Source organism: Taudactylus pleione, unplaced genomic scaffold, assembly GCF_031769625.1.
Source record: "Taudactylus pleione unplaced genomic scaffold, aTauple2 ptg000040l, whole genome shotgun sequence".
NCBI classification, from domain to species: Eukaryota; Metazoa; Chordata; class Amphibia; order Anura; family Myobatrachidae; genus Taudactylus; species Taudactylus pleione.
The window spans coordinates 7945878-7971719 of NW_028284442.1; the positions used below are offsets into that span (position 1 = coordinate 7945878).

Sequence of the window (25842 nt, forward strand, 5' to 3'; positions counted from 1 at the left end):
TTAATTTAAATTGTGTGGTTATAGTTTTGGAATATGCCTCAATAACATGTAGGATATTTCAAACTATTACTGCTTCTTTTATTATTTAGTATTTTAGGTGCCCCCAAAACCTAGGCATCCAAAATGACCACCTAGATGCTCCGAGTCGTATCAAAGACATTCTCTATCATCTTATGGGACTATAAATGAACTCCTGCATCATCCCTATACTAAGTTATTCCATTCCTCCGAGTCCTCTAAATTTCTATTTTGTAAGTTTGTTTCCAGGTCCTAATATTCTGCCTAGATACACATTCCCACTGGTCACCTGCTCTTTTCTCACTTGCTCATCTTCTGCGCACACGCAGCATTGCACATTTCTACTGCTGTATTTTAATGTAAAATACATGCAACTTTAAATGTAGTGTATAGACATTTCCAGAGCAAAGATGCAGCCGTCATCATCATTATCTTGCACCATGTTTATGGAATTCTTAAACATACTGTGATAGAAGCACTGGTAAAGTGGTCAATGGCAGGTACATTTGTCCTAGGTTTTTGGCTTATGTGTTCTAAAAAACCCCAGGAGAAGTCTGCTTTGTAAGCAGACCAGAGTATCGGCTTTTGGATAAGCCGGTTTGGGTCCTGGGGGTGTGGATGTGAGGAGAGGGAGGGCTCCATCCACAGGCCACTCCAGGTTTTGGGTCTTTCAGCTTGGTAGCAGGCTCATTAGGGCTTACAGCTGGAACTGGCTGAGATAAGCTGTGTTCAGTTGTAGCTGAGTGTCTCATACCTGGGAGAGCAGGCCGCAGGTTAGCTTGCTCTGAGACACTGTTGGCTGTGAACCAGAAGGTACTGTGGACGGGGATTTTGTTTAGTGTTCTGTTAGATAGGGAGCTTACTGTCTAGTTAGTGCCCAGCCGGGCTAGGGTTTATTTTATGTTTTGTTTATTTGATTGTTGAAATTGCACAATAAAAACTGGCAACGTCCAGCTTGAACGTAAATCCACGACTGGAGTGCTATTTCCTGGCTGCTGTGTGTAAGGTGCTGTCCATCTACCCTAGGAGAGGGACCCGCTACCCCAACCTTATCACAATTAGTGGAGAATGCGGGCAAGAGCACACTGGAGTTGCAGCAAGGAAAAAATTGTCCTTTAAAATTTAAAGGGACAGACACGAGATTGTGGAATCCATGAAGGTAGCATCAGCAGATAGTCAAAAAGGCCAGATTCTGCTTTCAGCCGACCCCTAAAAACAACATGGATTGTTAAGGCCTTGCTCCAGGCTACAGCAGCCCAGCAGGAAACCAACAAAATTCAGGAGGCAACCATAAGGCAACAACAAGTTACCATAGAGGAAACCCGCCAGGCCTTATCGGAGAGCAGCCGGGCCATAAAAGAGGTGGTACAGCACCTAGTAGCCCGGACTGGAGATGCTTCCACTGACCCTCCAACTCACACTTGCTCTATACGTGCCAGTCATTTTTTGCAGATGACCCTGAGTGATGACATGGATTACGGCCTTTGAGAGAATCGAAGAAAGGGAGAGTTGGCTCAAGGAACAGTGGGCAAGTCTTGTGGCACCCTTCCTGTCTGGAGAACCACAAAAGGATTACTATGACTTATGCCTGGCTGATGCCAAGGACTATGCAAAGTTAAAATGGGAGATCCTAACCCGATTGGGAGTCACCTCATTTGTTCGGGCCCAACGAGTCCACCGCTGGAAGTTCCAAATGGAAAAATCTCCACGCTCACAGATGCATGACCTCGTCCATCTAACCACAAAATGGCTATAGCCCGAGACGCTGACAGGACCACAGATCGTGGAAAGAGTCGTGATGGACCGGTATCTGCGGTCGCTACCTGCATCTCTGCATAAGTGGGTGAGCCATGCAGACCCTAAGTCCGCAGACCAGCTAGTCGAATTGGTGGAGAGGTACGTGGCGGCTGAGGAGCTGTTGAGTCTGCCCCACTGAGCCCCGGTGGTGCAACAGCGAACTCCCATCGGCACTGGTAAGACTGTCCCAGGGTAGAAGGGTGCTGGGCGATGGAATGTACCTAAGACTGAGGGTGAGGAACCTGGAGACAGGCCAGCCAGGCCAGGAAGGTTCCTTCCCCGTAAAAGACTAGATTATAATGTGATTTAGTGTTTCCGATGTGGTGGCTTCAGTATTTTGCAGCTAATTATTCTCTTACCTCTGAACCTATGCAATGTGATCAGTGGTCGAAGTGGGTCGGTATATGGCGGTATGACATACCGCCACTTCCCGGTCCCACTTCACTTTAAATGCAGAGGCGAATGTACCAAAGCTGGGATCCAGTATGGCATTCCAGCGCTGGAACAGCGGCGGCAATGTGTTGAGATGTGTCCCGCAGAGGACACATCTCAATCGGGGCAGCGGAGGCGCTGGCATGTAGCTGGGACAAAGTACAGGGTCCCGGCTGCACTAGAAGCACCACGCACTGGTGCCAATCAGAAGGCTTGCGGCAGCCAACCAATGAGAAGGCTCGCGGCCGCCAACCAATGAGAAGGCTCGCGTCCGCCAGCCAATCACGAGGCTCGCGGCCGCCAGCCAATCACGAGGCTCGCGGCCGCCAGCCAATGAAAAGCTGCTAAATGGCAGCTTCTCATTGGCACGCATCAGTGCCAGATAGCAGCAATGAGGAACAGAGGCTTCCAGTGGCTCCATTCCAGCAGCGCAGGTAAGAGGGAATTAGAGAGAGGGGAGGGTGTGAGAGAGGGGCAGACAGAGGGAGGCAGGCAGTTAGTATTGTAGGGGATGAAAGAGAGGGAATCAGTAAGTGAGAAGGGCAGGATGTGAGAGAGGGGAGCAGGCAGGTAGAAGTGTGTGTGTGTGTGTGTGTGTGGTGTTGGGGGGGGGTGAGATGTACAAATGGGTGTTATGGAAGCAGGGGCCCAAAGGGGGGGAAGATTCAATCTCCATACCCCCACCTCTAAATTCCCACTTCGAGCACTGAATGTGATACTGCTCATGTATACCGCAGGGGATCTTTCTTTGCACAGCCAGCCTGTACTGCTGACCGGCGGGCTGAGACTGATAAGCACATGTGTGTACTCACTGTAGAAGGCAACCGTGTAGAGGCTCTGTTAGATTCTGGTAGCCTGGTGACACTTATTAAAGCTGAGCTGGTGAACCCCTTGAAGCATAAGGGAAAAACTGTTGGTGTGACCTGCATACATGGAGACACTCGCTATTATATTACTGCAGAAGTGAACATCGAGGCATTATGTGGTTCCACGATAGTCACTGTGGGTTTGGTACATGGCTTAATGTATGATGCAATATTGGGGAGAGACTTTGCTCACTTCTGGAAGTTGTGGGAAAGCCGATTTTGCACAGAGGTAAATCACCCTGACTCGTTTGAGAGGGTTACTGACGTAGTAGCAGAGTCAGAGATGTTCCCTTTTTCTAGTATGACTGGCGAACTAGACAATGCGGAGCTTGATGGTGGCTCGCCAAGTGATGTGCCTCCCACTGAGGTGGGTAGTGTTGTTGAGCCAGTTGATCATCTGCCTGATTTAGAGGTCAGAAGAGAGGTCTTTGCCGTGAAGCAGTTAAATGACCCTACTCTGGTAAAAGCCAGGGAGAATGTCAAGGTGATCAATGGTAAACCCATAGACCCAGATAGTCCTTTGTCATATCCTCACATGGCAGTATGTCAGGATTTGTTGTATCAGTTGACTAAGAAGGGGGAAGATATTGCGGAACAATTAATAGTTCCCAAAACATACAGAAGAACAGTGTTAGATCTGGCCCATGGTCATATAACGGCAGGCCACCTAGGGGTAGAGAAAACTACTGAGCGAATTGTGAAGAGATTTTTTTGGCCCGGGGTTCATAAAGAGGTATCTGACTATTGTGCATCCTGCCCTGAATGTCAGTATTATGCTCCAAGGCCACATTTGAAAAGTCCCCTGGTTCGGTTATCCATTATTGAGGTTCAGTTTGAAAGAATAGCTATGGATTTGGTCGGGCCATTAATTAAATCTGCCCGTGGCCATCAATATATTCTGGTGATAATGGATTACGCTACCTGGTACCCGGAAGCGATACCCTTACGCAAAACATCAACCAAGACCATTGCTAGAGAATTAATCCATGTTTTTAGCAGGTTGGGAATACCTAAGGAGATCCTGACTGACCAAGGTACCCCGTTTATGTAAAAAATCATGAAGGAGTTATGCCGCCTATTTAAAATTTACCAATTAAAAACCTCTGTGTACCATCCCCAGACTGTTGGGTTAGTGGAGAGGTTTAATAAAACTTTAAAACACATACTAAGGAAAGTAGTGGAAAAAGATGGTAGAGATTGGGATTACTTGTTACCTTATTTGCTGTTGGCCATAAGAGGTTCCCCAATCCTCCACAGGGTTTTCCCCTTTTGATTTATTGTACGGGCGACATCCAAGGGGGTTACTTGACATTGCCAAAGAGACATGGGAGGGGCAGTCCAGTCCGTATAAAAGAGTTATTGGGCATGTTTCTCAAATGCAAGAAAGAATTGCTGCTGTGGTGCTGATAGTAAGAGAGCACTTGGAACAGGCCCAACAGGCACAGCAGAGGGTATACAACCACAATGCTCGCTTATGCAACTTTGCTCCTGGGGACAGAGTGTTGGTGTTGGTTCCCACAGTAGAAAGTAAACTTTTGGCTAAATGGCAAGGACTCTTTGAAATCTTAGAAAAAGTGGGGCAGGTCAATTATAAAGTTTACCAGCCGGGGAAAAAAAAGCCAGAACAGATATACCATGTAAATCTTATAAAACCCTGGAAGGATAGAGCAGCACTGTCAGCCGTCTGAGCCTCTCCAGTAAACCCAGGGCCCATGGTACCTGAAGTGACAGTGGCAAAAACCCTGTCAGGCAGTCAACAGCAGGAAGTTAAGGAATTTCTGAACAGAAATAGGGTGCTGTTTTCTGACCTACCAGGGAAAAACACGGTCATCAAACATGACATAATCACTGACCCAGGGGTTAAGGTTAACCTAAAGCCCTATAGGTTACCAGAAGCCCAAAGAGAATCAGTATCCAAGGAAATTAAAAAAATGTTAGAGTTGGGTGTAATTGAAGAATCGCATAGTGAGTGGTCAAGTCCCATTGTGCTCATTCCAAAACCCGGGAGTGTGCGATTCTGCAATGACTTCCAGAAATTGAACAGTGTGTCAAAGTTCGATGCCTACCCTATGCCTAGGGTGGACGAACTAATTGAAAGGCTGGGGACAGCCAAATATGTAACTACTCTTGACTTAACTAAAGGGTATTGGCAAGTGCCGTTAACTGAGAACGCCAAAGAAAAGACAGCGTTTTCTGCACTAAAGAGGTTGTTTCAATACAAGATGTTGCCGTTTGGGCTACATGGGGCACCTGCTACCTTTCAAACAATGATGGATAAGATTCTAAGGCCCCATAGACAGTATGGTGCTGCTTATCCAGATGATGTGGTCATTCATAGTCCTGATTGGCAGTCTCACTTACCCAGAGTACAAGCAGTGTTGAACTCCATCTATAAGGCAGGTTTGACAGCCAACCCAAAAAAGTGTTGTCTGGGGATGGAAGAAGTAAAATATCTTGGGTACACCATTGGCAGAGGTTTGATAAAGCCACAGCTCAAAAGATTGAGGCAATCCAAAACTGGCCACGACCCCTGAAAAAGAAGCAGGTGAGAGCCTTCTTAGGGATCACTGGGTATTATAGAAGGTTTATTTATACCCAATTTTGCTACCATTGCAGTCCCACTGGCTGACCTTACCAAAGGCAAACAGAAAGTCATGGTGGAATGGGGTCCTGAAGCATAGAAGGCTTTCCAGGTGTTAAAAATAGCATTATGTACCCAACCAGTTCTGATGACCCCTGATTTTGACAGAGAATTTGTTGTACAGATGTAGGCATCAGAGCGGTCTTGTCCCAAAGCAAAGAGGGTGAAGAACACCCGATAATCTTCTTAAGCCGGAAATTAAATGTACATGAAAGAAACTATACTACGGTCGAGAAAGAAGCATTGGCCATAAAGTGAGCGTTAGAGACTCTCTGTTACTACTTGGTGGGAAGAAAGTTCAGATTGATCACTGACCATGCCCCTCTGAAGTGGATGTCAGAAAACAAGGACAGTAATGCGAGAATAACGAGATGGTTCTTGGCATTACAAACCTTTAAATTTATGGTAGAACACAGGCCAGGAAGCCAGCTGGTCAATGCAGATGCTTTGTCACATGTCCATTGTTTGGGGGCTGCGGTTATTCTGCCCCACAGCTTGAAACAAAGGGGGGGGGGGATATGTGATAGAAGCACTGGTAAAGTGGTCAATGGTAGGTACATTTGTCCTAGGTTTTTGGCTTATGTGTTCTAAAAAACCCCAGGAGAAGTCTGCTTTGTAAGCAGACCAGAGTATCGGCTTTTGGAAAAGCCGGTTTGGGTCCTGGGGGTGTGGATGTGAGGAGAGGGAGGGCTCCATCCACAGGCCACTCCAGGTTTTGGGTCTTTCAGCTTGGTAGCAGGCTCATTAGGGCTTACAGCTGGAACTGGCTGAGATAAGCTGTGTTCAGTTGTAGCTGAGTGTCTCATACCTGGGAGAGCAGGCCGCAGGTTAGCTTGCTCTGAGACACTGTTGGCTGTGAACCTGAAGGTACTGTGGATGGGGATTTTGTTACTGTTCTGTTAGATAGGGAGCTTACTGTCTAGTTAGTGCCCAGCCGGGCTAGGGTTTATTTTATGTTTTGTTTATTTGATTGTTGAAATTGCATAATAAATACTGGCACCGTCCAGCTTGCACGAAATCCATGACTGGAGTGCTATTTCCTGGCTGCTGTGTGTAAGGTGGTGTCCATCTACCCCAGGAGAGGGACCTGCTACCCCGACCTTATCACAATACGCATCCCTTATTATATATTCAGAAAACATGGGTAATATATAGAGAAGATCCACAACATACAGTATTTTAGTACTGCTATAATCTTCTGAGTATTGGTGAATCTGCATTATACAGTGGTTAGGGTAGGAAGGAAAACAATTCAGCCAAATTCTACTTGTAAAGCAACTACAGTATTTCACTGAACAGTTTTAAAAATTATTTTCCTGCTCACTACAGACTGTATAAAGCTATGAACATACATAAATCTGAATATAAGGTGCACACAAAACAGCAAACAGTTATTTTAATTCAGACCAGTACACAATTAAATATCATCGGTTTTAGGTATTACTAACAAATTACCTTGTCAAGAACCTTCTGCCCCTGCTCTATGCCTTCCATAGGCTCCTGATCTGCTCCTTCCCCTGTTACAATCTTCCTTTGGATATGGGCATTTTGTTCCCTAAGTGCAACAATCTGTAGAGAAAGAAGGGATTTTATCAATGCACCAAGTTGTGTATTATAGTAAATAAGCAATGGAAGACAACCCCACTACCAAATAATAATTTTTCATTATTGCAATCTCATATAAATATTTATTCTAAATGACGTAGGTCACGTAGTGCCAGGGGCGCAGCTATGGGGGGAGGTAGGGCAGATGAGGCATGTGCCACGAGTGATGGAGAAGGGGGGCATGCCAGCAGAAGAGCTGTAGCTGTGATCTGGTTCTCATGTATGAAGGGACATGCCGGCCCAGCCCCTTAGCAGTGGCCAACGGTTGAGCTGTAGCTCATTTAACTCTTGCAGTACTGCCCTGACTGTACTCAGCTGCCCCTCTGATTGAAGTAAGCAAAAAGTAAGGATGGACATCGGAAGCCGGTGGTTAGCTACCATCGATGTCCCCTATTCGATAGAAGTACTTTTCCTATCGAAATTGCGGAAATTTGAAGGTTGCTAGTAGCTATGATGAATTTGATGTCATACGCATGGCAACTATTCGATGCCGGGCTTCCAGGGCGTATCTATAATGAGTGCAGGGTGTGCGGTCCACACAGGCCCCTGGGTCCAGGGGGGCCCACACTGCACCCATTAACTCTTTATAGTTACCTGTATGTTGTCTCCAGTAGTGCTGCTCTGTAGCACCAGACAAGCACTGCAGAGCAGCAAAAGTCACTGGGAAAATGGAGGCTCTTTTAAGAGCATATACATTTTAATCCTTGTACCACCAGAAACCACAACATTCACAGAACACTTACTGACAGCAGGAGATCTCTGCAGTCACACACTTGAGTCAGGATCCCTCCTCCCCACTTAAAAACCATAGTGTACTGTAGTAGTCAGTTACACCAAAAAGAACCTTGAAATATAGTTTGCATATGTTAGGAATGTTTTTCTTCTGTTGCTTGATTTGGAAAATACTAATTAATGCTGCAAGATACATGGATGTCCTGGGAAATATCCTCATTAGGGGCAGGATGCATCAAAGCTAAAAATGCGGTCAAACCCCCAAAAATTTCCATATGCATCAAGTTCCCTTTTCGGAGCTTGAACTCAAGGCAATGCCATCTATAGATGGCATTGCCTAATAGAAGCCTATAGGCTTCTTATCTGGAAACTTCCTTGAGAGGGATCTAATAGGATCCCTTCCAGGGTCCCCCACAGCTCACGCATGCACTGGGCGATGGCCGTGCATGCGCCGAGGGAATCTTTGCTTAAATGATCATGCATATGGCGTTACTAAACATGACCCTCGGCTCTCCTCATTGACTGATACCGGGAGGAGACATGGCCGCCTCCTCCCAGCATCAGTCAGTGAGGAGAGATGGAGCCGACCAGGAGAGGAGGTGTGCCAGTCTTGCACAGCATGACCACAGAGCAGGTAAGTCAAGAAGAGGGGAGTGAGGAGGGTGCAAGGAGAGTGCAGAAGGGGGGGAGGCGCAGACCAAGGAGGGAGGCCGGGGACCTATGTCTAGTTACGCCCCTGTGTCCTGCCCTTATTATGGTTGATTATTATGTGTACGGTATATATTGCACCCTGAATAGCTGTACTGAATGGGAAACTGGAAAACAGAAAATGCTATTTTATAGTAGGGCACCCGAAAAGAAATCACTACAATCAAATATAGGTGTGTTAGAAAGACTAAGCAAAATGTAACTTGACATATTTCAACAAAAATGAAATATAAAAAACTTGAAGGTTGAAACAACTTATAATAGTAACCAGTTTGAAATGGATCCTGATAAGTTGCATAAATTCAAGTTATTTGCATATGGGAGACAGGTTATATACAGTAGGAGCTTGTCATCAGGGCCGTCGAGAGCTGAACGGAGCCCAGGTACTGGGGGCATGACCTAATTTAGGAGGTGTGGCCACATCCCCTGAAAAAGAAAATATTATGCAATTAACAGTGTGCTGTAATATAGGAACGCTGCAAAGGGGACAAGCCTAGACCCGGGTAATCGGTACCCGCTCCTCTTGCCGCCCCCGCTTGTCATACACTTTCCACTGCAGTAGGAACATGTTCCTAAATAATACAACTGTATCAATCCAGACCAAGTGGCAGATGTATCAACAGGAGATAGCTCCTTTTTTTTCACTGAAAAAGTATTTTTCGTGGTACCCAAAATATAACAAAAGGCATTCAGAGGGGTATAACATAAGTAGTAAACTGCTTTGGCTACATATCAAACAACGAAATGCATAGCTTTCTGTCACTTATCAAAAACATAACACCATCTGATAATGGCGTTTTGCTTGCCTAAAGTCCAGCTGTGGCTCACAGTGCTCCTTCCATATTCTGTATACTGTATAAACTTGCTCATACACAGTCCGCGTAGTCTTGTGTGCGTGTCAGTCACATATCGAATCAGCACTACACTGATGTGATACAAAGGGACACAGAACACTGGAGGAGTAAGTTACCAAAAGACCTCCCTGGAGACCCGAGGGGTCTAGTTACTAAGCCTTGGATGGAGATAAAGTGAACGGAGATAAGGTACCAGCCAATCAGCCCCTAACTGCCATGTCACAGGCTCTGTTTGAAAAATGACAGTTAGGAGCTTGTTGGTTGGTACTTTATCTCTGTTCACTTAGCGCAGAGATAAGTTAACTGTTGATATACCCCCCCCCCCCCATTAGCCGATGTTTCAACACCATATTGGTCTTTTCATCAGGGTGGTTTACACACCCTGATGAAGAGACCTATATGGTCTGGAAATGTTGGCTAATGGATTTGTAACAATTGTGTAGCTGTTAATACAGAAACCTTCTTTCACTAAGACCATGAAGTGCCGCCTCTTCTTTGTCTGAGACAGAGACTCTGTGTTGTATGTTCGTTGCCAAGGAAGGCACCCCGGCATGAAAAGTTGCTATTATATACTGTATGTGTGTGTGTGTGTGTGTATATATATATATATATATGGATTGGGGAGTCTTAAGGTGCGTCAAAACACAATTTGTTTATAATAGTTCAATAACGCCTTAGTTGTCCTGTTAAGTCTTTCAGTGTTCTTTTAGTTGTCGAAGTTGGAGGATAAGGTTCTTCTTATTGTTTCTACAATGAGACCCTCACACCAGAGTTCACCCAAATATGCAATAGTTAGTTTCTGTATACTTGATTCATAGTTATTTATTATAAAAATTAAAAAGGTTAAAAATCTTACATAGCACATGCAGAGTGGCCTATATGGGCTAGATGTTAATAACTTGATGTCCCTCCTCTTCAGGAGTAAGAGCTCTTTAACAGCAAGTTAGCCCACTTTTGGTCACTTTTGCATTATCACCCTGACAAGGGAACTGAGCACATATGCAGAGAACGGTCATCCTCACTGAATCGAGTACATCTGAGGAATATTAATGCAAAACCATTGCCTCAAGAAAGCTTGAAACACTCATTGGAAATTAAGCATATCAAAAAGTGATTTATTTAAACCAGCGGTGGCCAGATAAAGAAGTATTTATTGGGCATATCTGTTCGGATATTAAACACCCCTGAAGAAGTCGATATTTTGACGAAACGCGTTGGGTGATAATGCAAAAGTGTTGGTGCACCTTAAGATCCCCCAATCCATAGAATTTTGTGTTCCTGACCTGGCAAAAGGACTTAACTTGGGGTATCAGCCTATACTAATATATAGAATTTATTGAATTATTTTGTATAATTTTACTATATTTTTAGCGCATTGTAGGCATTGTGTTGTGTGTGTATATATATATATATATATATATATATATATATGCGCTGATGGTTTTGTTATAGCACTCCTTCTAAACCACATTTATTAAAGAGAGCTGTGTAGTTTTGTGTCCATCTCCTCAAAAGTGTGTTACAATTTGTAGTGTAATGGTGGACCCCTTTATTTCCAGCTCACCCAATGATAGAGACAGACAACTATTTGACTGACTAACTGAGGTAGAAGCAACATATGAGGTTACTTTTGCTCACTTTTATATTTTTGGTATATGTATATTTCATGTGTTCCAAAGAAAACTTTTATTTTCGACGTTTTTTTATTGGTTAATTTGCTATTTACACACATTGGGGTCAATCCAATTAGCCGCAATGAGTTTGCGGTTACGAGTCATCGCAGCAACAGCCGCAAATTACGGTAGCCCAAACTCATACGGAAGTATTTGCCGCCCCGTAGCGCTCCGACCAAAATTGTGCGAATTTGGGCGTCGACCACTAGGGTGTGAGATGTGGTGCCTTGGTCGGCCATTTTAACGCCGTAGCAAGGCAACTCACACCCTTCGCAACTGCTTGGATTGAGCCTATTACTGATATTGTATAGTTGTTGTGTTGTGTTGTTTATTATGAATGACTAATGGAATTATTTGGGGTATACTTACTAAAGTGAGAGTATTTAGAAGTGGAAATGTTGCCCATTCCAACCAATCATATTCTAGCTATTATCTTCTAGAAGGTGCTAGATAAATAAGTAGAATCTGATTGGTTGCTATGGGCAACATCTCCACTTCTAAAAATCTGCATTTTAGTAAGTATACCCCTTTGTCACAAACAGTATATACTATTTACCCACAATTGGGGCATTGCTATAAATATTGTTTTACAATAACATGTTAGGCTGGACCTGAGATTGGTTTGAACATTTATGACTTTATATAGCTCCCCATGGGTAATGCATTTTTCTCAGATTAGGGTCCTACAGTAATTGCAAAATCCTTCTGTTAAAAACCCAAGTTCCTTTAATGCACCATTTTAATATCATTTATGCTGATATCTTGGCTGTCCCCTTTAGGAGGAGTTAGCTGAGTGAGAAGTCTGAGAGGGCATGGTGCTGTGATCGCACCATCATGGCCCCGCCCCTTGCCCTGTAAATCTGTGATTCCCAGTAAAGCAGGAAGCAGGGTCAGAGGGAATTGTGTTATCAAGTCCCCGGACCGCCGGCTTCACTCAGGAGGATGGCCAGTAGCAGGCAGTCTCTGGGAGACTTGCATACTTTTATGGGAGTCAGAGACAGCCACCCGATATTCTGGAGGAGTAGGTAAGTACTGTATGAAAAATTGGCCCAAATCTTGGTAATACAGAGATTCCCCAGTTGCCCTCCAAATAATTTGCTCTCCCTGTAACTTCTAAAGCTCTATTGTGAAGCTTCTACACTCTTCAATTGCTGCAACACATGTGGAACCTGGTGCCTGCAAAAAACAACTTTTCTAATTAAAAAATAAATTTGATTGAGTGAATTGGTAAATCAAGCCACAATACGTATATAGTAAGTGTGTTACCACATTGTGCCATCAAGCCTCATTAATGGTACTATGGATACAATCAATAAATACAAAATAGACTATACTACAAGGAGGTTTTGAGAACATTCTTCTAAACTAAAGCTCTGCTAAAGCAAGGTTTTAATAATGTTTTTAAAATACTTTTATTTTGTTTTAGCTACAGTGTACGATTCCTAACTCTCACCAATGATAAATCATAAAGTATCTCAAGCTCCCCAGCCTCTGAAGGACTGAACACACATGACATCTGAAAATACAAAGTTTCCTGTGACAGGTCACTATGCCTGCAGCAGTGACCTCTACCAGGTAATCTGCCAGGAAAGGAAAACAGGTCTGTCCTTCAGTCTAAAACATCAGTATACAAAGAAGCAGACTAGGGGGTAAAATTTACTAAAGTGACAGTTTTTAGAAGTGGAGATGTTGCCCATAGCAACCAATCAGATTCTACTTAATATTTAACTAGCACCTTCTAGCATACTTGCCAACTCTCCCTCATTGTCAGGAAGACTCCCTGAAATAGCAGCAATCTCCCTGTCTCCCTGAAGAGTCTACCAATCTCCCTCATTTCATCTTACTCCCATTATGACACTGTTATATAAAAGAAAAAAATAGATATATACATTCAAATGGGATCATTAGTATAATTTCCCTGCATTGGTTATAGGGCACAATGATCCCTATGGTTACATGTATCTTCTGAGAAGTATCAGTGTGTTTTCATCAACAAGTAGATCTTACTAACTGCTTTGGGGCTCATTTACATGTGGATGTAAATCAATTTTATGACACGACTCTCAGATGTCTAAGTACACGCCCACTTTACCGCCACGCTCATAGGTGCTGCTTTCACAATCTCCCTGAAATGTTTTATCAAAAGTAGGCAAGTATGGATTAGGGTTAGGCACAATGGGGGAGGTTAGGGTTAGGCAACCCTATGGAGGGTTAGGGGGGTTAGGTTAGGTTAGGAAGTACTTACCTAGGGACGATCGGGATTTCCAGCGCTGTCGGGCTGCCGCTGCCGGGATCTCTCCGGCTGTCTGCCTCATGCTGCCGGGAATGGAACTGACGGCCATGCGGCCGGTGGTATTTCATACCGCTTCCATCTGCGCCAGTGGTACCGATATTTACACTGTTGTACGCCGTTGGACGGGTATGAGAAGGCAGCAGTGGGCGTCTCTATACTCGCCCAAGCTTTGGAGACATTAACATATTTTAGCAATCGCGATCCGTAAGAGACCGCAGTTGCGATTGCATTAGCGGAAATCTCGGAATTAGGCCCACAGTATGTAGATTTCCTGTGCTTTGTGAAATGGATAATATGGTGATATGAATGGGTCATAGCTAGATAGCAGAATACACTAGGGCCAGTGGCTTATCTATAATGGGTGCAGTGTGTGCGGGGCAAAAGGGCTGCTCTGAACACCAGAAAATGGCCACTGCAGCCATTTTTCCGGTGTTCTGCATATGCGCAGTAGACTCCGGGCACACTCTAGTGCCCGGAGTCTACTAATGATCCGGTGACTGGCCAGCCGCGTCAGTCGGCTGCCGGCCACCGGGAAGAGAGGAGGGGGCCCCGCACGGGGAGTGCACACGGGCCCCCTTATCTCTTAAGACGCCCCTGACTAGGGCAGAAGCATCAATACTACAATTGGAATGTGTTGCCACAGGAAGTAGGTGCCAATTGATAAAATAATTTCTGATAACCTAATTAACTTTAATATGCATTAGGTTTAATATTCTGCATAAACATTGTAAATAGACCAGCAATAAAATTTGAATACTAAATGATAATAGAAATCATGCATATATTTGCAAAGATATGTTTAAGATATGTGAAAGCAGCAATCTCCCTGTCTCCCTGAAGAGTCTACCAATCTCCCTGAGGGATGTAGTTATGAGACCGCCGGTCTCAATCCCGACAGCGGAATCCAGGCAAGGGATTTAACATAGGCGTTGAAATACCGACGCCTATGTTAAGCCCGACGCCAGAACACCGATGACGCCAGCCCAGAACGAAGGTAAGTCCGGGGCGCCCTTAGCATTAGCCGCGGGGGGAGAGTTAGGATTAGGGAGTCTATCTGGGTTAGGTTTGGGGGGGGAGATTAGATCTAGGCACCCCTATGGGGGATGGTTAGGGTTAGTGGATGCCTGACTGTTGAATCCCTTTCCCTGCCTGATTGCACCTTACCCTCATTATGAAGCTGTTATATTAAAAAAAAACACAGAGATATATACATTCAATTGGGATCATTGGTTATAATTATAAGGCACAATGATCCCTATGGCTACATGCATTTTCTGAAAGTTTCAGTGTGTTTTCATCAACAAGTAGCTCTCACTAAGGGCTCTATTAACATTATTTTTACTAAAATAATGTGAAAAAGGGTGTTTTCACACCCTTTTCACATTATTTTAGTTTCACCTACAGTTACTAAAGGGCAATTGGAGCAGAATTCGTAAAATTCTACTCCAAGCCCTAAGTATCACTATTTTTAGTAATCAGATCGCATTTCCCATAATTGTAATGGAAAATGTGATCTGTCTGCAAGTTACTAAAAATAAAATGTCCTATAAATTCCGGGGAAAGACCTGTTATAATACCGCCACCTGGAGGTGGCATTATTCAGGGTCTCCCCCGGTTACCGGACTCCTGCTCCGCTATAATGGGCAGAGCAGAGCCCGGAGCCGGCCCCAATGATCAGCTGTGTGGTCTAAATAGACCACACGCTGATTCACTGTAAAAAAAAAAAAAAAAAGTTAAAAAAATCAAACTTACCTGAGTCCAGGGACCGGAGTTCGGGGCTCCGGTGATGTCCTCCCTCCGGTCAGCTGGTCTCCCATACTGCACTGCGGCCCGGTCGTCACCTGACAGGGTCCCAGTGCAGTATGGGATGTCAGCTGACCGGAGCGACAGAGGACATCACCGGAGGCCCGATAGCTGCAGGTAAGTGTAATTAAGGGAGGGGGGGCGGCAATCCCGGGGGGGGGGCTTAGCAACTGGGACGGGGCTTGGCGACGGGGGATAGCAGCAGCGGCCAGTCGGCGCATGCACGGGGCACTTGTCACTTGCAAAAATAACGTGATAAGGCTCCGGAGGGGATTCGCAGGGACAGAGCTTTCTCGCAAGCTCTGTCACTGCAAGGAATTTGTAGTAAATCCCTGTGATATTGCCTGAATTCGCAATGCGAATTCAGTCGGTAATATCACACTACAATCTGCATTACAAATGCGGATTATAGTAAATAGAGCCCTAACTGCTTTGGGGCTCATTTACATTTGGATGTAAGTCAGGTTTATAACACGCTTCTCAGATGTAACAGTACACGTCCACTTTACCGCCGCACTCATAGGTGTTGCTTTCACAGTCTCCCTGAAAAGCTTTTTCAAAAGTAGGCAAGTATGACTTCTAGAAGAAAATAGCTAGAACCTGAATGGTTGCTATGGGCAACAACTTCACTTCTAAAAACTCTCACTTTAGTAAATTTACCCCTAGGACTTTCAGATTCCCAGTGACATTCAAATCTTACACTCTGTGTATCAAGAAAACAAATCTATGCAATAAAAACACCCACAACAACATTACAAATCCGCAATAGATCTGTATTGTTGACACAGAGCAGGATGGGTCTATGAAAATTTATATTTTTTGCTATTTTATAGCTCAACCAGGTGGAATAGCAGAAATTGAGATTTATCCAGTACTTAGCTGTCCAGTATCTTAGTCCAATGGAAGCACACTTTGTTTTGTCCTGACCACAGTGGAAACTGGTCAGTTCATTTACTATATCCAAGGACACTGAATGGGTGGGAAGCGAGAACATACTACTTGGGGACAGAGCAGTCTGGAGGCAACTAAGATGGTGTGGCCAGCCCGACTGATCTTTTGGTGGCACTTGTTACACTCCTTCTTTGGCAAAGTATGATGAATTGTGTGTTTGCTTCACTAATATTGTACTTCACTTTGAGTGTTTGTAACCAATCCTGCACAAAGCATGTCAGCCCAAGTTGGCTCATCTTGTCAACAGTGTCCAGCATTGGCTTCATATTATTTGGCTTGTAGCAGTGACACTGTGATTTATAAAGAGCAAAATACAAAGTCACTTACAGTAAGTGATTTGTTTTAGAGAGTCTTCCCACACAATTTACTGCAGATAATAGGACTGATTAGAGTTTGGAACAAAGCAAAAGCTGGAGCAACTCTGCCCAAGCTTGGAGGGAGTAGTGGCGAGACTAGCGACGGACCTACATCTAGCACTGTAGGGAAAGAGGAGACTCGACTGGTTGGGGCTGCAAGGGATCCACTGAGGGGGTATTCCCTGTTGCTTCTGTGCTGTGGCCAATCAGCATGCAGTCATTTGAATTTGCAGCTGTCTGCATGCCAATTATTGCTTGCGGATGAGTGGCCAATCTAGAGTCTCGGTATGTATTAACTGCTGTTAGTGTGTTAAACACAGTTTGACAGTGGAGAGGATGACGCTTGACAAAAGAAAGGAAAAGCTGCCAGAAGGGAGAAAAAGACAGCAGAGGAGAGAATTAAGACACCACATCAACAAGAACAGAAGAAGGAAGTCCTGGCATTGGAAGGAAGTTCTTCCTAAAATAGAGCATACATGTATAATAGGGTGCTAGGCCCATAGGCAACATTAAGAGAGGACATTACTGTAGGTTATGGTAATAAAGTAGCGCACCAGGCCTGTGCCACATATTAAAGATTGGGCATTAGGACTGCAGTCAGTGATGGATCCAGTAGGTGACGATCAGGATGATCACCCCTCCATAACACACACAAACCTTCTCCAGATTAGCACTTTGGACAGCCTCCACCTGCTCCCCAATGCCTCATCTCCTCTTCAGGGCTGAACTCTCAGATGGCTCCACCTCATCACTTACTGATCATCACTGAGACTTTGGCTCCGGGGAGGAGATGAGGCACCGCAGGCGAGAGGGAGAACACCATAAATGCTAATGTGGAGAAGGGGTGTGTGTTACGATGCAGCGATCGTCTTGTTCCCCCCACCCTGGATCCGTCACTGCCTGCCCTACTGCATCCCCAACTGAGCTCTTTGTGTGAAGGAGTTTATCAGCCCCCAGACAATCCACTGGCCACAAGGATATAAATATACAGCCGTTTCCCATGCTGTCCGTATCTTTGTCTGGTCTATGTTTAAAAATTGTGAATTTGCTTGTCCTAACATCTGTTTATTTCAGAGAAAGAAGTCACCCAGTCGGCATTCCAGGACCATTTGAACATCTCAACCAGTGGTGCGAGTAGATTTAAATTCTTAGTGGTACAGTACAGTGTACCAGCTACTAATTCTTTACTGGCCTGTATCACCTTACTTACACTACTGAAATTACAGGATAGCCTCCTCAAAGGTATTCTTAATAGGAATAAGTGTATTGCATCAACATTTCTAGTCTAGACTTTACTGATACAAAGGTACAAGCCATTTTGAGGTTGAGATGTTTTGGTGCCCCTACTCCTCACCGGCTAGTTCCCCAATGATGAAATGGTTTAGGTGTAATGAATACTGGGCTGATAAATGGTTGGCAGCAGGTGGCCCGTTATCTCTAACTCTGACACCCAAGTAACGGTATTGTGTGGTTTTTCCAATAACTTACTGTATATACCTCTCTCCCTCTTTTGATGTTATTATCTAATGTTAACTTATCGTGTTTTAATTTTATGTTATTTTTGGTGTACCCCTTTGAGTGTTAGGTGATTTTTAAGCAAACTACAATACCCAGCGCTCAAAAAATAAATACCAAAAATAGTCCACCTGCTAGCTAGTAGCAATCTTTGATCTAGCTAAGACCAAATAATTGAAAAATCAACCTGAAAGCAACAATCCAATCGCTAATTCTCCAGATGACAATAAATCTGGTGGAAATAATTACAACTGGATAAGAATCACTTTAGATGGACATATATAAAGGAGATAATAAAAAGGGTGCTGGCGTCCCAGCTACTGCTATAAAATACAAGAATTTACTTGATCTCTTGGTAACCAATATAAAGTGCTCTAAGCGTGGCCACGCTAATATACATACGGTCCCATGGAGATATTCACACTCATATCAAAATAGTATCCAAATAGATATATAGATCTCACGAGATGCAATGGTAGCAGTTAGATGTACACATCAAGAGCGCTGAGTGAAATGCTCTTCTTATCTGCTAATGGGTGCTGCAGAAACAATCGGCATATACCGTTATATTAAAAACATGCAGGGCTTGCTGGGCGTTAAGTCCTCCAGTGACTCCTGCCCCAGACGCGTGTTACAATGTAGCGGCTCCGGCCGCGTGTTACAATATAGCGGCTCCGGCCGCTGGATGATTCCGAACAAGGTGTGCGCTGAAAGACAGCTGATCGGCAAATCCCGTTGTATGTGTAGCGGGTAGGGCTTGCTGGGTAATAAGTCCTCCAGCAGCTCCTAACCCAAGCACGCCTGTGTTTGGGACAATTCCAAATTCTGGATGGATAATCAGCAAGTCCTGCTGGGCAAATGCTAACTTGAGTGGCTGTAGTAATGTGTCAATCCTCAATAGCCGTCGTTGCGTCCTTAATGAGGGACAATTCAAAAACGATGACTAAATGACAATAAGGTTGCAAATATCCGGGGTCTCGTGGTAAGCACTTGGTGGCTCTGGTCAACGCGTTTCGTCCTATATCAAGTTAGGACTTTTTCATATGGAGAATTAGCAATTGGATTGTGATTATATATGTGTATTTATTGGTTATTAAATAGAGCATTTTATCTATCCAGTCTTCCATTCATTTGAACAGAGAGCACATATGCGATTTATTATCTGCATTGACACCTAATATCACCATCCACCTTGCGCAGTAGCTACACAGGTTGTTGCTTTTAGGTGATTTTTAGTATACCCTTTTATGTGATTTTTGGTGTACCCTTTTATGTGATTTATTGATGTACCTTTGCTAGCAGGCTTCATTTCTCCTCTTCCCTGTTTACTTTCTGTATCCCTATTTTCTGTGTAAAATTCAATATAAATTAATGTTGAAAAAAAACAAAACATTTGTCCTAGAAACAACAATATAAACTGTGCTTGGTTAGCATAAAGATAGCAAGAAAACTATTCCCACTGAAACCAACATATCACAAATATAGTACATGAAAATCGGTATAGACACTGAGATAAAAATGCCTCTGGCCATTAAGAGATTAATGAACGCAGAAAGCATGTGTGGATGATACAGGCGCATCATTGGCACAAATGATAAATGGATAAATGTTAACCCCTGCTGCAGAATATTATATAGAGAACAGTAAGCAATGAGCTTATTTCATTGTTTCAAATAATGTGGAAAATGCAGAAATATTTTTGATTAGTCATCTACTTCTGTAATTCTACTAGCTTTGCTGTGACTAATATTACTCGAAAAATAAATACCTTATTCTGCTATAAATTAATATTCATGGAAAATTTTCTGAGCATTATGACATTGCAACCATTTTGGAATCAGAGTGGTTTATTATTATTGATAAGCATCCATCAGTGTGCTACTAGTTAAATTAATTAATGAATGACTAAGGCATCATCTGAACAATTCTGAATTGGACGCAAAGTGGATGTGTTTGCATGATGCCTGGGAAGCCAGGGCCCGGAATAAGAGCCACATGGGCCTGGGGCTGAAAATGTTCAAGGGCCGATTGTGAGAAGCGGAGGAGCTGTAGCCACTGCTGTGTGGGTGTAATCAGTGCCGTGTGGATGTGTACACTTCCTACACCGAATAAAACAAGATAAGATACCACCCAGCGCAATGATTAGAAAATCAAACTTTTAACAAGGAGGAATATCGTCTCTCCGTTATTTCAGGTTTGTGCATCCACCGTCTATATCCTGGATCTCCTGTCACAATCTCGTTAGCTCATAAACAAGTGCAAGAAAGTTAAAAGAACTGTCAACGAGCAGTCCTTACGAGAGTTTGGATGAGAATCTCTCTGTCACACTTGATTTGGTTTGTGGAACTGGAGTCAAGTAGGTGTCTGTTATACAAGTGGAAGGTGTGTATGCAAAGCTGGCAGGCCTGTGGAGACCTCTTGACATGTAGTTAGATGCCTCCCTGACCGGGAATCGAACCCGGGTCTCGGCAGAGAGATGCCGTATCGTACCCACTAGACCATCAGGGACGTCAGTGTTGTTGAAGATATGAAGTATGTAGCAGAGAAGAGTGTAGCAGTAGATTAACCAGGCTGAACTGGGTTGTTACTTAATAATAAAGCACTCTTCTTACTTGGTTCTGTAGTCCAGGACACTTGAGTGGCAGATCTTGACAGAAGGATTTACCAGGCTTGGACTGGGTTTTCTCTGTAGTCTGGAAGCACTCTATAAATGACAGGAACGGATACAAACCGAACATCGGAATGGATGGTAGCTGTGGAATACTCTGGAGCGGATGCAGGTAAACAGGAACGCAATATACCTGAATAGACAGGTGGATGCTTTGTACAGACGTAGCACAGATACAGTACACTGGAACACGCTGAGATTACCTGTGCAATTTAATATACTGGTAACACAGGAATAGAACAGCGTAGAGAGTTAGTGCAGCATACAATAGCATAACTGCACCAACCGGATAGCAATATGACTGTAACTGAGCACAGTTGAGCTTCACTCAGTAAGGACTGTGCTAGACATGGCAATGTATATGGCTATGTCAATGGCTATGTACTGGCAATGACTGAGAGCCAGAGACTGGAATATATACCTCGGGGTTAGCCAGGATTGGACGAGCAGCATCAGATGGTCCAGGCTGATTCAGACTGGTTAGGGATTGGCCGGATTGATCAGGTGATCGGAACAGTACTATGGGGCTGGCTGGGTGTGAGCTGCGGCGTAGCAGGCCGGGAACAGTGAAGCCTACGTCTCACTGGAATGGTAGTGGAGGCACAATCCATGCTCAGGGAGCGAGCTGACTGGCCACAGGAGTGGTAAATTACCCAGCGGCAAGAGTAACAAACATGGTTTATGACAGTACCACCCCTTGAGGAGTGGCCTCAGGACATCTCTTTGGTTTTTTAGGAAACTTGGCATGAAAACCAGAAACTAGATGAGGAGCATTAACATCTTCGGCAGTCACCCAGGATCTCTCCTCAGGACCATATGCTTTCCAACAGACCAGATACTGGAGTTTCCCATAATGACATCGGGAGTCTATGTCAATTTCAAACTCCACTCCACGCTGAGTCTTAACTGGAGAAGTCTTGGGAAGCGAGTCTGGAACCTGTTGAGAACAAGAGGATTGAGGAGAGACACATGGAAGGAAATGGGAATTTTGAGTGATGGAGGAAGCTGTAGACGATAAGCCACTGGATTAATGATCTTGATGGAAAAACTTAATTGATGGTACTCGAAGTCTGATGTTGCGTGTGGATAGCCAAACACGATCGCCCACCTTGAGGAGAGGAATAGCCCATCTCTTCTTATCAGCAAAAATCTTGTAGCGGGTAAACAACTTTTTAAGTGTGGTATGCACTTCCTTCCAGATATTTCCAAAGTATTGAAGAGATGCTTTGGCAGCTGGTACATCAAATACTGGAAGAGCTTGAAACTCAGGAACTCAGGGATGTCGCCCTTACACAGTAAAAAAAGGGAGCTGTACTAGAGGAAGTGTGAGAGAAATGATTGTGAGGAAATTCAGCCCATGGCAAAAAATCAATCCAGTCATCTTGGGAACATGAGATATACAATCAGGTGCATAAATATTGGGACATTGACAGAATTTTCATATTTTGGCCCCTATTGACCACCACAATGGCTTTGAAATTAAATAAAAAAGATGTGCTTTAACTGCAGACTTTCAGATTTAATTTGAGGGTAATTACATCCAAATCAGGTGAACGGTGTAGGAATTACAACAGTTTCTATATGTGCCTCCCACTTTTTAAGGGGCCAAAAGTAATGGGACAAACTAAACAATCCTAAATCTAACTTTCACTTTTTAATACTTTGTTGCAAATCCTTTGCAGGCAATTACAGCCTGAAGTCTGGAACGCATAGACATCACCAGGCGCTGGGTTTCATCCCTGGTGATGCTCTGCCAGGCCTCTACTGCAAATGTCTTCAGTTCCTGCTTATTCTAGGGGCATTTTCCCTTCAGTTTTGTCTTCATCAAGTGAAATGCATGCTCAATCAGATTCAGGTCAAGGGATTGACTTGGCCATAGCATAACATTCCACTTTTTAGCCTTAAAATACTCTTTGGTTGCTTTTGCAGTATTCTTCTGGTCATTGTCCATCTGCACTGTGAAGCGCCATCCAATGAGTTCTGAAGCATTTGACTGAATATGAGCATATAATATTGCCTGAAACACTTCAGAATTCATTCTGCTGCTTTTGTCAGCAGTCACATCATCAATAAATACAAGGGAACCAGTTCCATTGGCAGCCATACATGCCCACGCCATGACACTACCATCACGCTTCAAGGATGAGGTGGTATGTTTTGGATCATGAGCAGTTTCTTTCCTTCTCCATACTCTTCTCTTCCCATCACTCTGGTACAAGTTGATCTTTGTCTCATCTGTCTATAGGATGTTGTTCCAGAACTGTAATGGATTTTTAGATGTTGTTTGGCAAACTCTAATCTGGTCTTCCTGTTTTTGAGGCTCACCAATGGTTTACATCTTGTGGTGAACACTCTATAGTCACTCTTGTGAAGTCTTCTCTTGATTATTGACTTTGACACATACACATCTACCTCCTGGAGAGTGTTCTTGATTTGGCCAACTGTTGTGAAGGGGTTTTTCTTCACCAGGGAAATAATTCTTCTGTCATCCACCACAGTTGTTTTCCGTGGTCTTCTGGGTATTTTGGTGTTGCTGAGCTCTCCGATGCGTTCTTTCTTTTTAAGAATGTTCCAAACAGTTCATTTGGCCACACCTAAATGTTTTTGCTATCTCTCTGATGGGTTTGTTTTGATTTTTCAACCTAATGATGGCTTGCTTCACTGATAGTGACAGCTCTTTGGATCTCATATTTAGAGTCGACAGAAACTGATACCAAATGCAATGTCACACCTAGAAATCAACTCCAGACCTATCGCCTGCTTAATTGATAATGAAATAACAAGGGATTAGCCCACACCTGTCCATGAAATAGCTTTTGAGTTGATAGCCCCATTACTTTTGGCCCCTTAAAAAGTGGGAGGCACATATAGAAACCTTTGTAATTCCTACACCGTTCACCTGATTTGGATGTAATTACCCTCAAATTAAATCTGAAAGTCTGCAGTTAAAGCACATCTTGTTTGTTTCATTTCAAAGCCATTGTGGTGGTGAATAGAGGCCAAAATATGAAAATTCTGTCAATGTCCCAATATTTATGCACCCGACTGTACATACGGAATAAAGTCTCTTTGTCCTGGTTGACTCTCTCAGTCTGTCCATTGGATTGTAGATGGTAAACCGTGGAGAATTTTAGTTGGATCTGTAAAGATGAACAAAGAGCTCGCCAAAAAAGAGCTGCAAACTGTGATCCTCTGTCTGATACAATCTCCGTGGGTAATCCGTGCAGGCGGAACAATTCAGAAATAAAAAGCTGAGAGAGACGAGAAGCAGAAGGTAGGCCGATCAGGGGTAAAGGGTGCCATTTTAGAAAACCGATCGACTATCACCGAGATGGTGATAAAACCTTTGGACTCTGGGAGATCGGTGATGAAGTCCATTGATTAATGGGTCCAGGGTTGTAATGGAATGGATAATGGTTGTAAAGGACACACTGGAGACTGGCGAGAGATCTTATGCTGGGCACACTGAGAACATGAGGACACAAATTCCTGTACTTCTGAACGTAGGGAAGGCCACTAATAGGATAATTTCATGAATTCAAAAGTCTTTTTGACGCTGGCATGACTTGTCTGGGCACAAGACATTGGGCAGTCTTGAGGTACAGGAGATTTTTATGATCAGTTCCAATAGAAATTGGAAAACGAGCTTCCTCCAGCAGATAGCGCCATTCCTCAAATGCTAATTTAATGGCTAAAAGTAATTTTTCACCAATAGGATAGCTCTTTTCAGCAGGCAGAAATTTCTTGGAGAAGAAACCACAAGGGTGATAGAATGGCCCCTACCCCTTTTGAGGATGCGACCACCTCCACAATAAATGGCTGAGCAACATCTGGCTGGTTGAATTTAGGAGCTGAAATAAAAGATTGTTTCAACAATTGAAATGCTGTTTCTGCTTCTGGAAACCATTCATTTGGATTGGCACCTTTTCATGTTAGAGCAGAGATGGGTGCTTCCAACGTAGAGAACCCTTTGATAAATTTCCGGTAATAGTTGGCAAAGCCCAGGAACCTTTGAATGGCTTTTAGAGTTTTTAGTTCAGACCAGGAGATGACTGCTTGGACTTTCTAAGGATCCATCTTGAGACCGGCACCGGAAATAATTTACCCTAGAAAAGGAATGTCAGGAACTTCAAAGAAGCATTTCTGAAGTTTTTAATACAAATGAATTATACGGAGCCTCCGAAGAACTTCTTTGACTTGATCAAGATGAGTAACAAGATCATTGGAAAAGATGAGGATGCCATCTAAGTAAACAACAACAGAGTGGTACAGAAGATCACGGAAAATGTTGTTCACAAAATGTTGGAACACTGCAGGAGAGTTGCTTAACACAAAGGGCATAACAAGGTACTCAGCGTGCCCATCTCTCGTATTAAAAGCTGTTTTCCATTCATCTCCCTGATGGTTGCGAATCAGGTTGTAGGCACCCCTCAAATCTAGCTTTGTGAAGATAGTTGATCCTTTCACCATGTCAAAGAGTTCTGTGATTAACAGCAAAGGGTAGTGATTTTTGACTGATCTCATGCAGACCCCTGTAATTGATGCAGGGACGGAGTCCACCATCTTTTTTTAACAAAGAAAAATCCTGCACCAGCAGGAAAGGATGATGGGCGAATGAAACCTTTCTCCAGATTTTCTTGGATATATTCGGTCATTGCTTTAGTCTCTGGAACAGACAATGGATAGGTGCGACTCCTGGGAGGAGATTTACTGGGAACCAGGTCTATGGGGCAATCCCACTCTCTGTGAGGAGGCAGAACATCAGCTCCCTATTCGCTACAAACATCAGCGAAAGAATTGTACTGAGGGCCTGATTCAGACCCGCTCGTGAGCGCTGAGCGCTCGCAAGCGGGTTGATGTTGGCCAAGTGCGCAAGCGCACGACGAGTCGGCTCCGTCGTGCGCATGCGCGAGACCCGAATAACGACGGC

At 43.9% G+C, this 25842-nt stretch overlaps 1 protein-coding gene across 7 annotated transcripts in view; it reads right to left on the minus strand.

The window, feature by feature from the left end:
• Positions 1 to 25842, minus strand: part of PPFIA2 (PPFI scaffold protein A2) — a 452695-nt gene that overhangs the window by 147256 nt on the left and 279597 nt on the right. For all 7 annotated transcript variants that reach the window (XM_088454381.1, XM_088454383.1, XM_088454384.1 and 4 more), the window contains one exon: positions 7210 to 7323. In XM_088454381.1, the coding sequence (XP_088310507.1) occupies positions 7210 to 7323 (114 nt within the window). The remainder of the gene's footprint in view (positions 1 to 7209; positions 7324 to 25842) is intronic.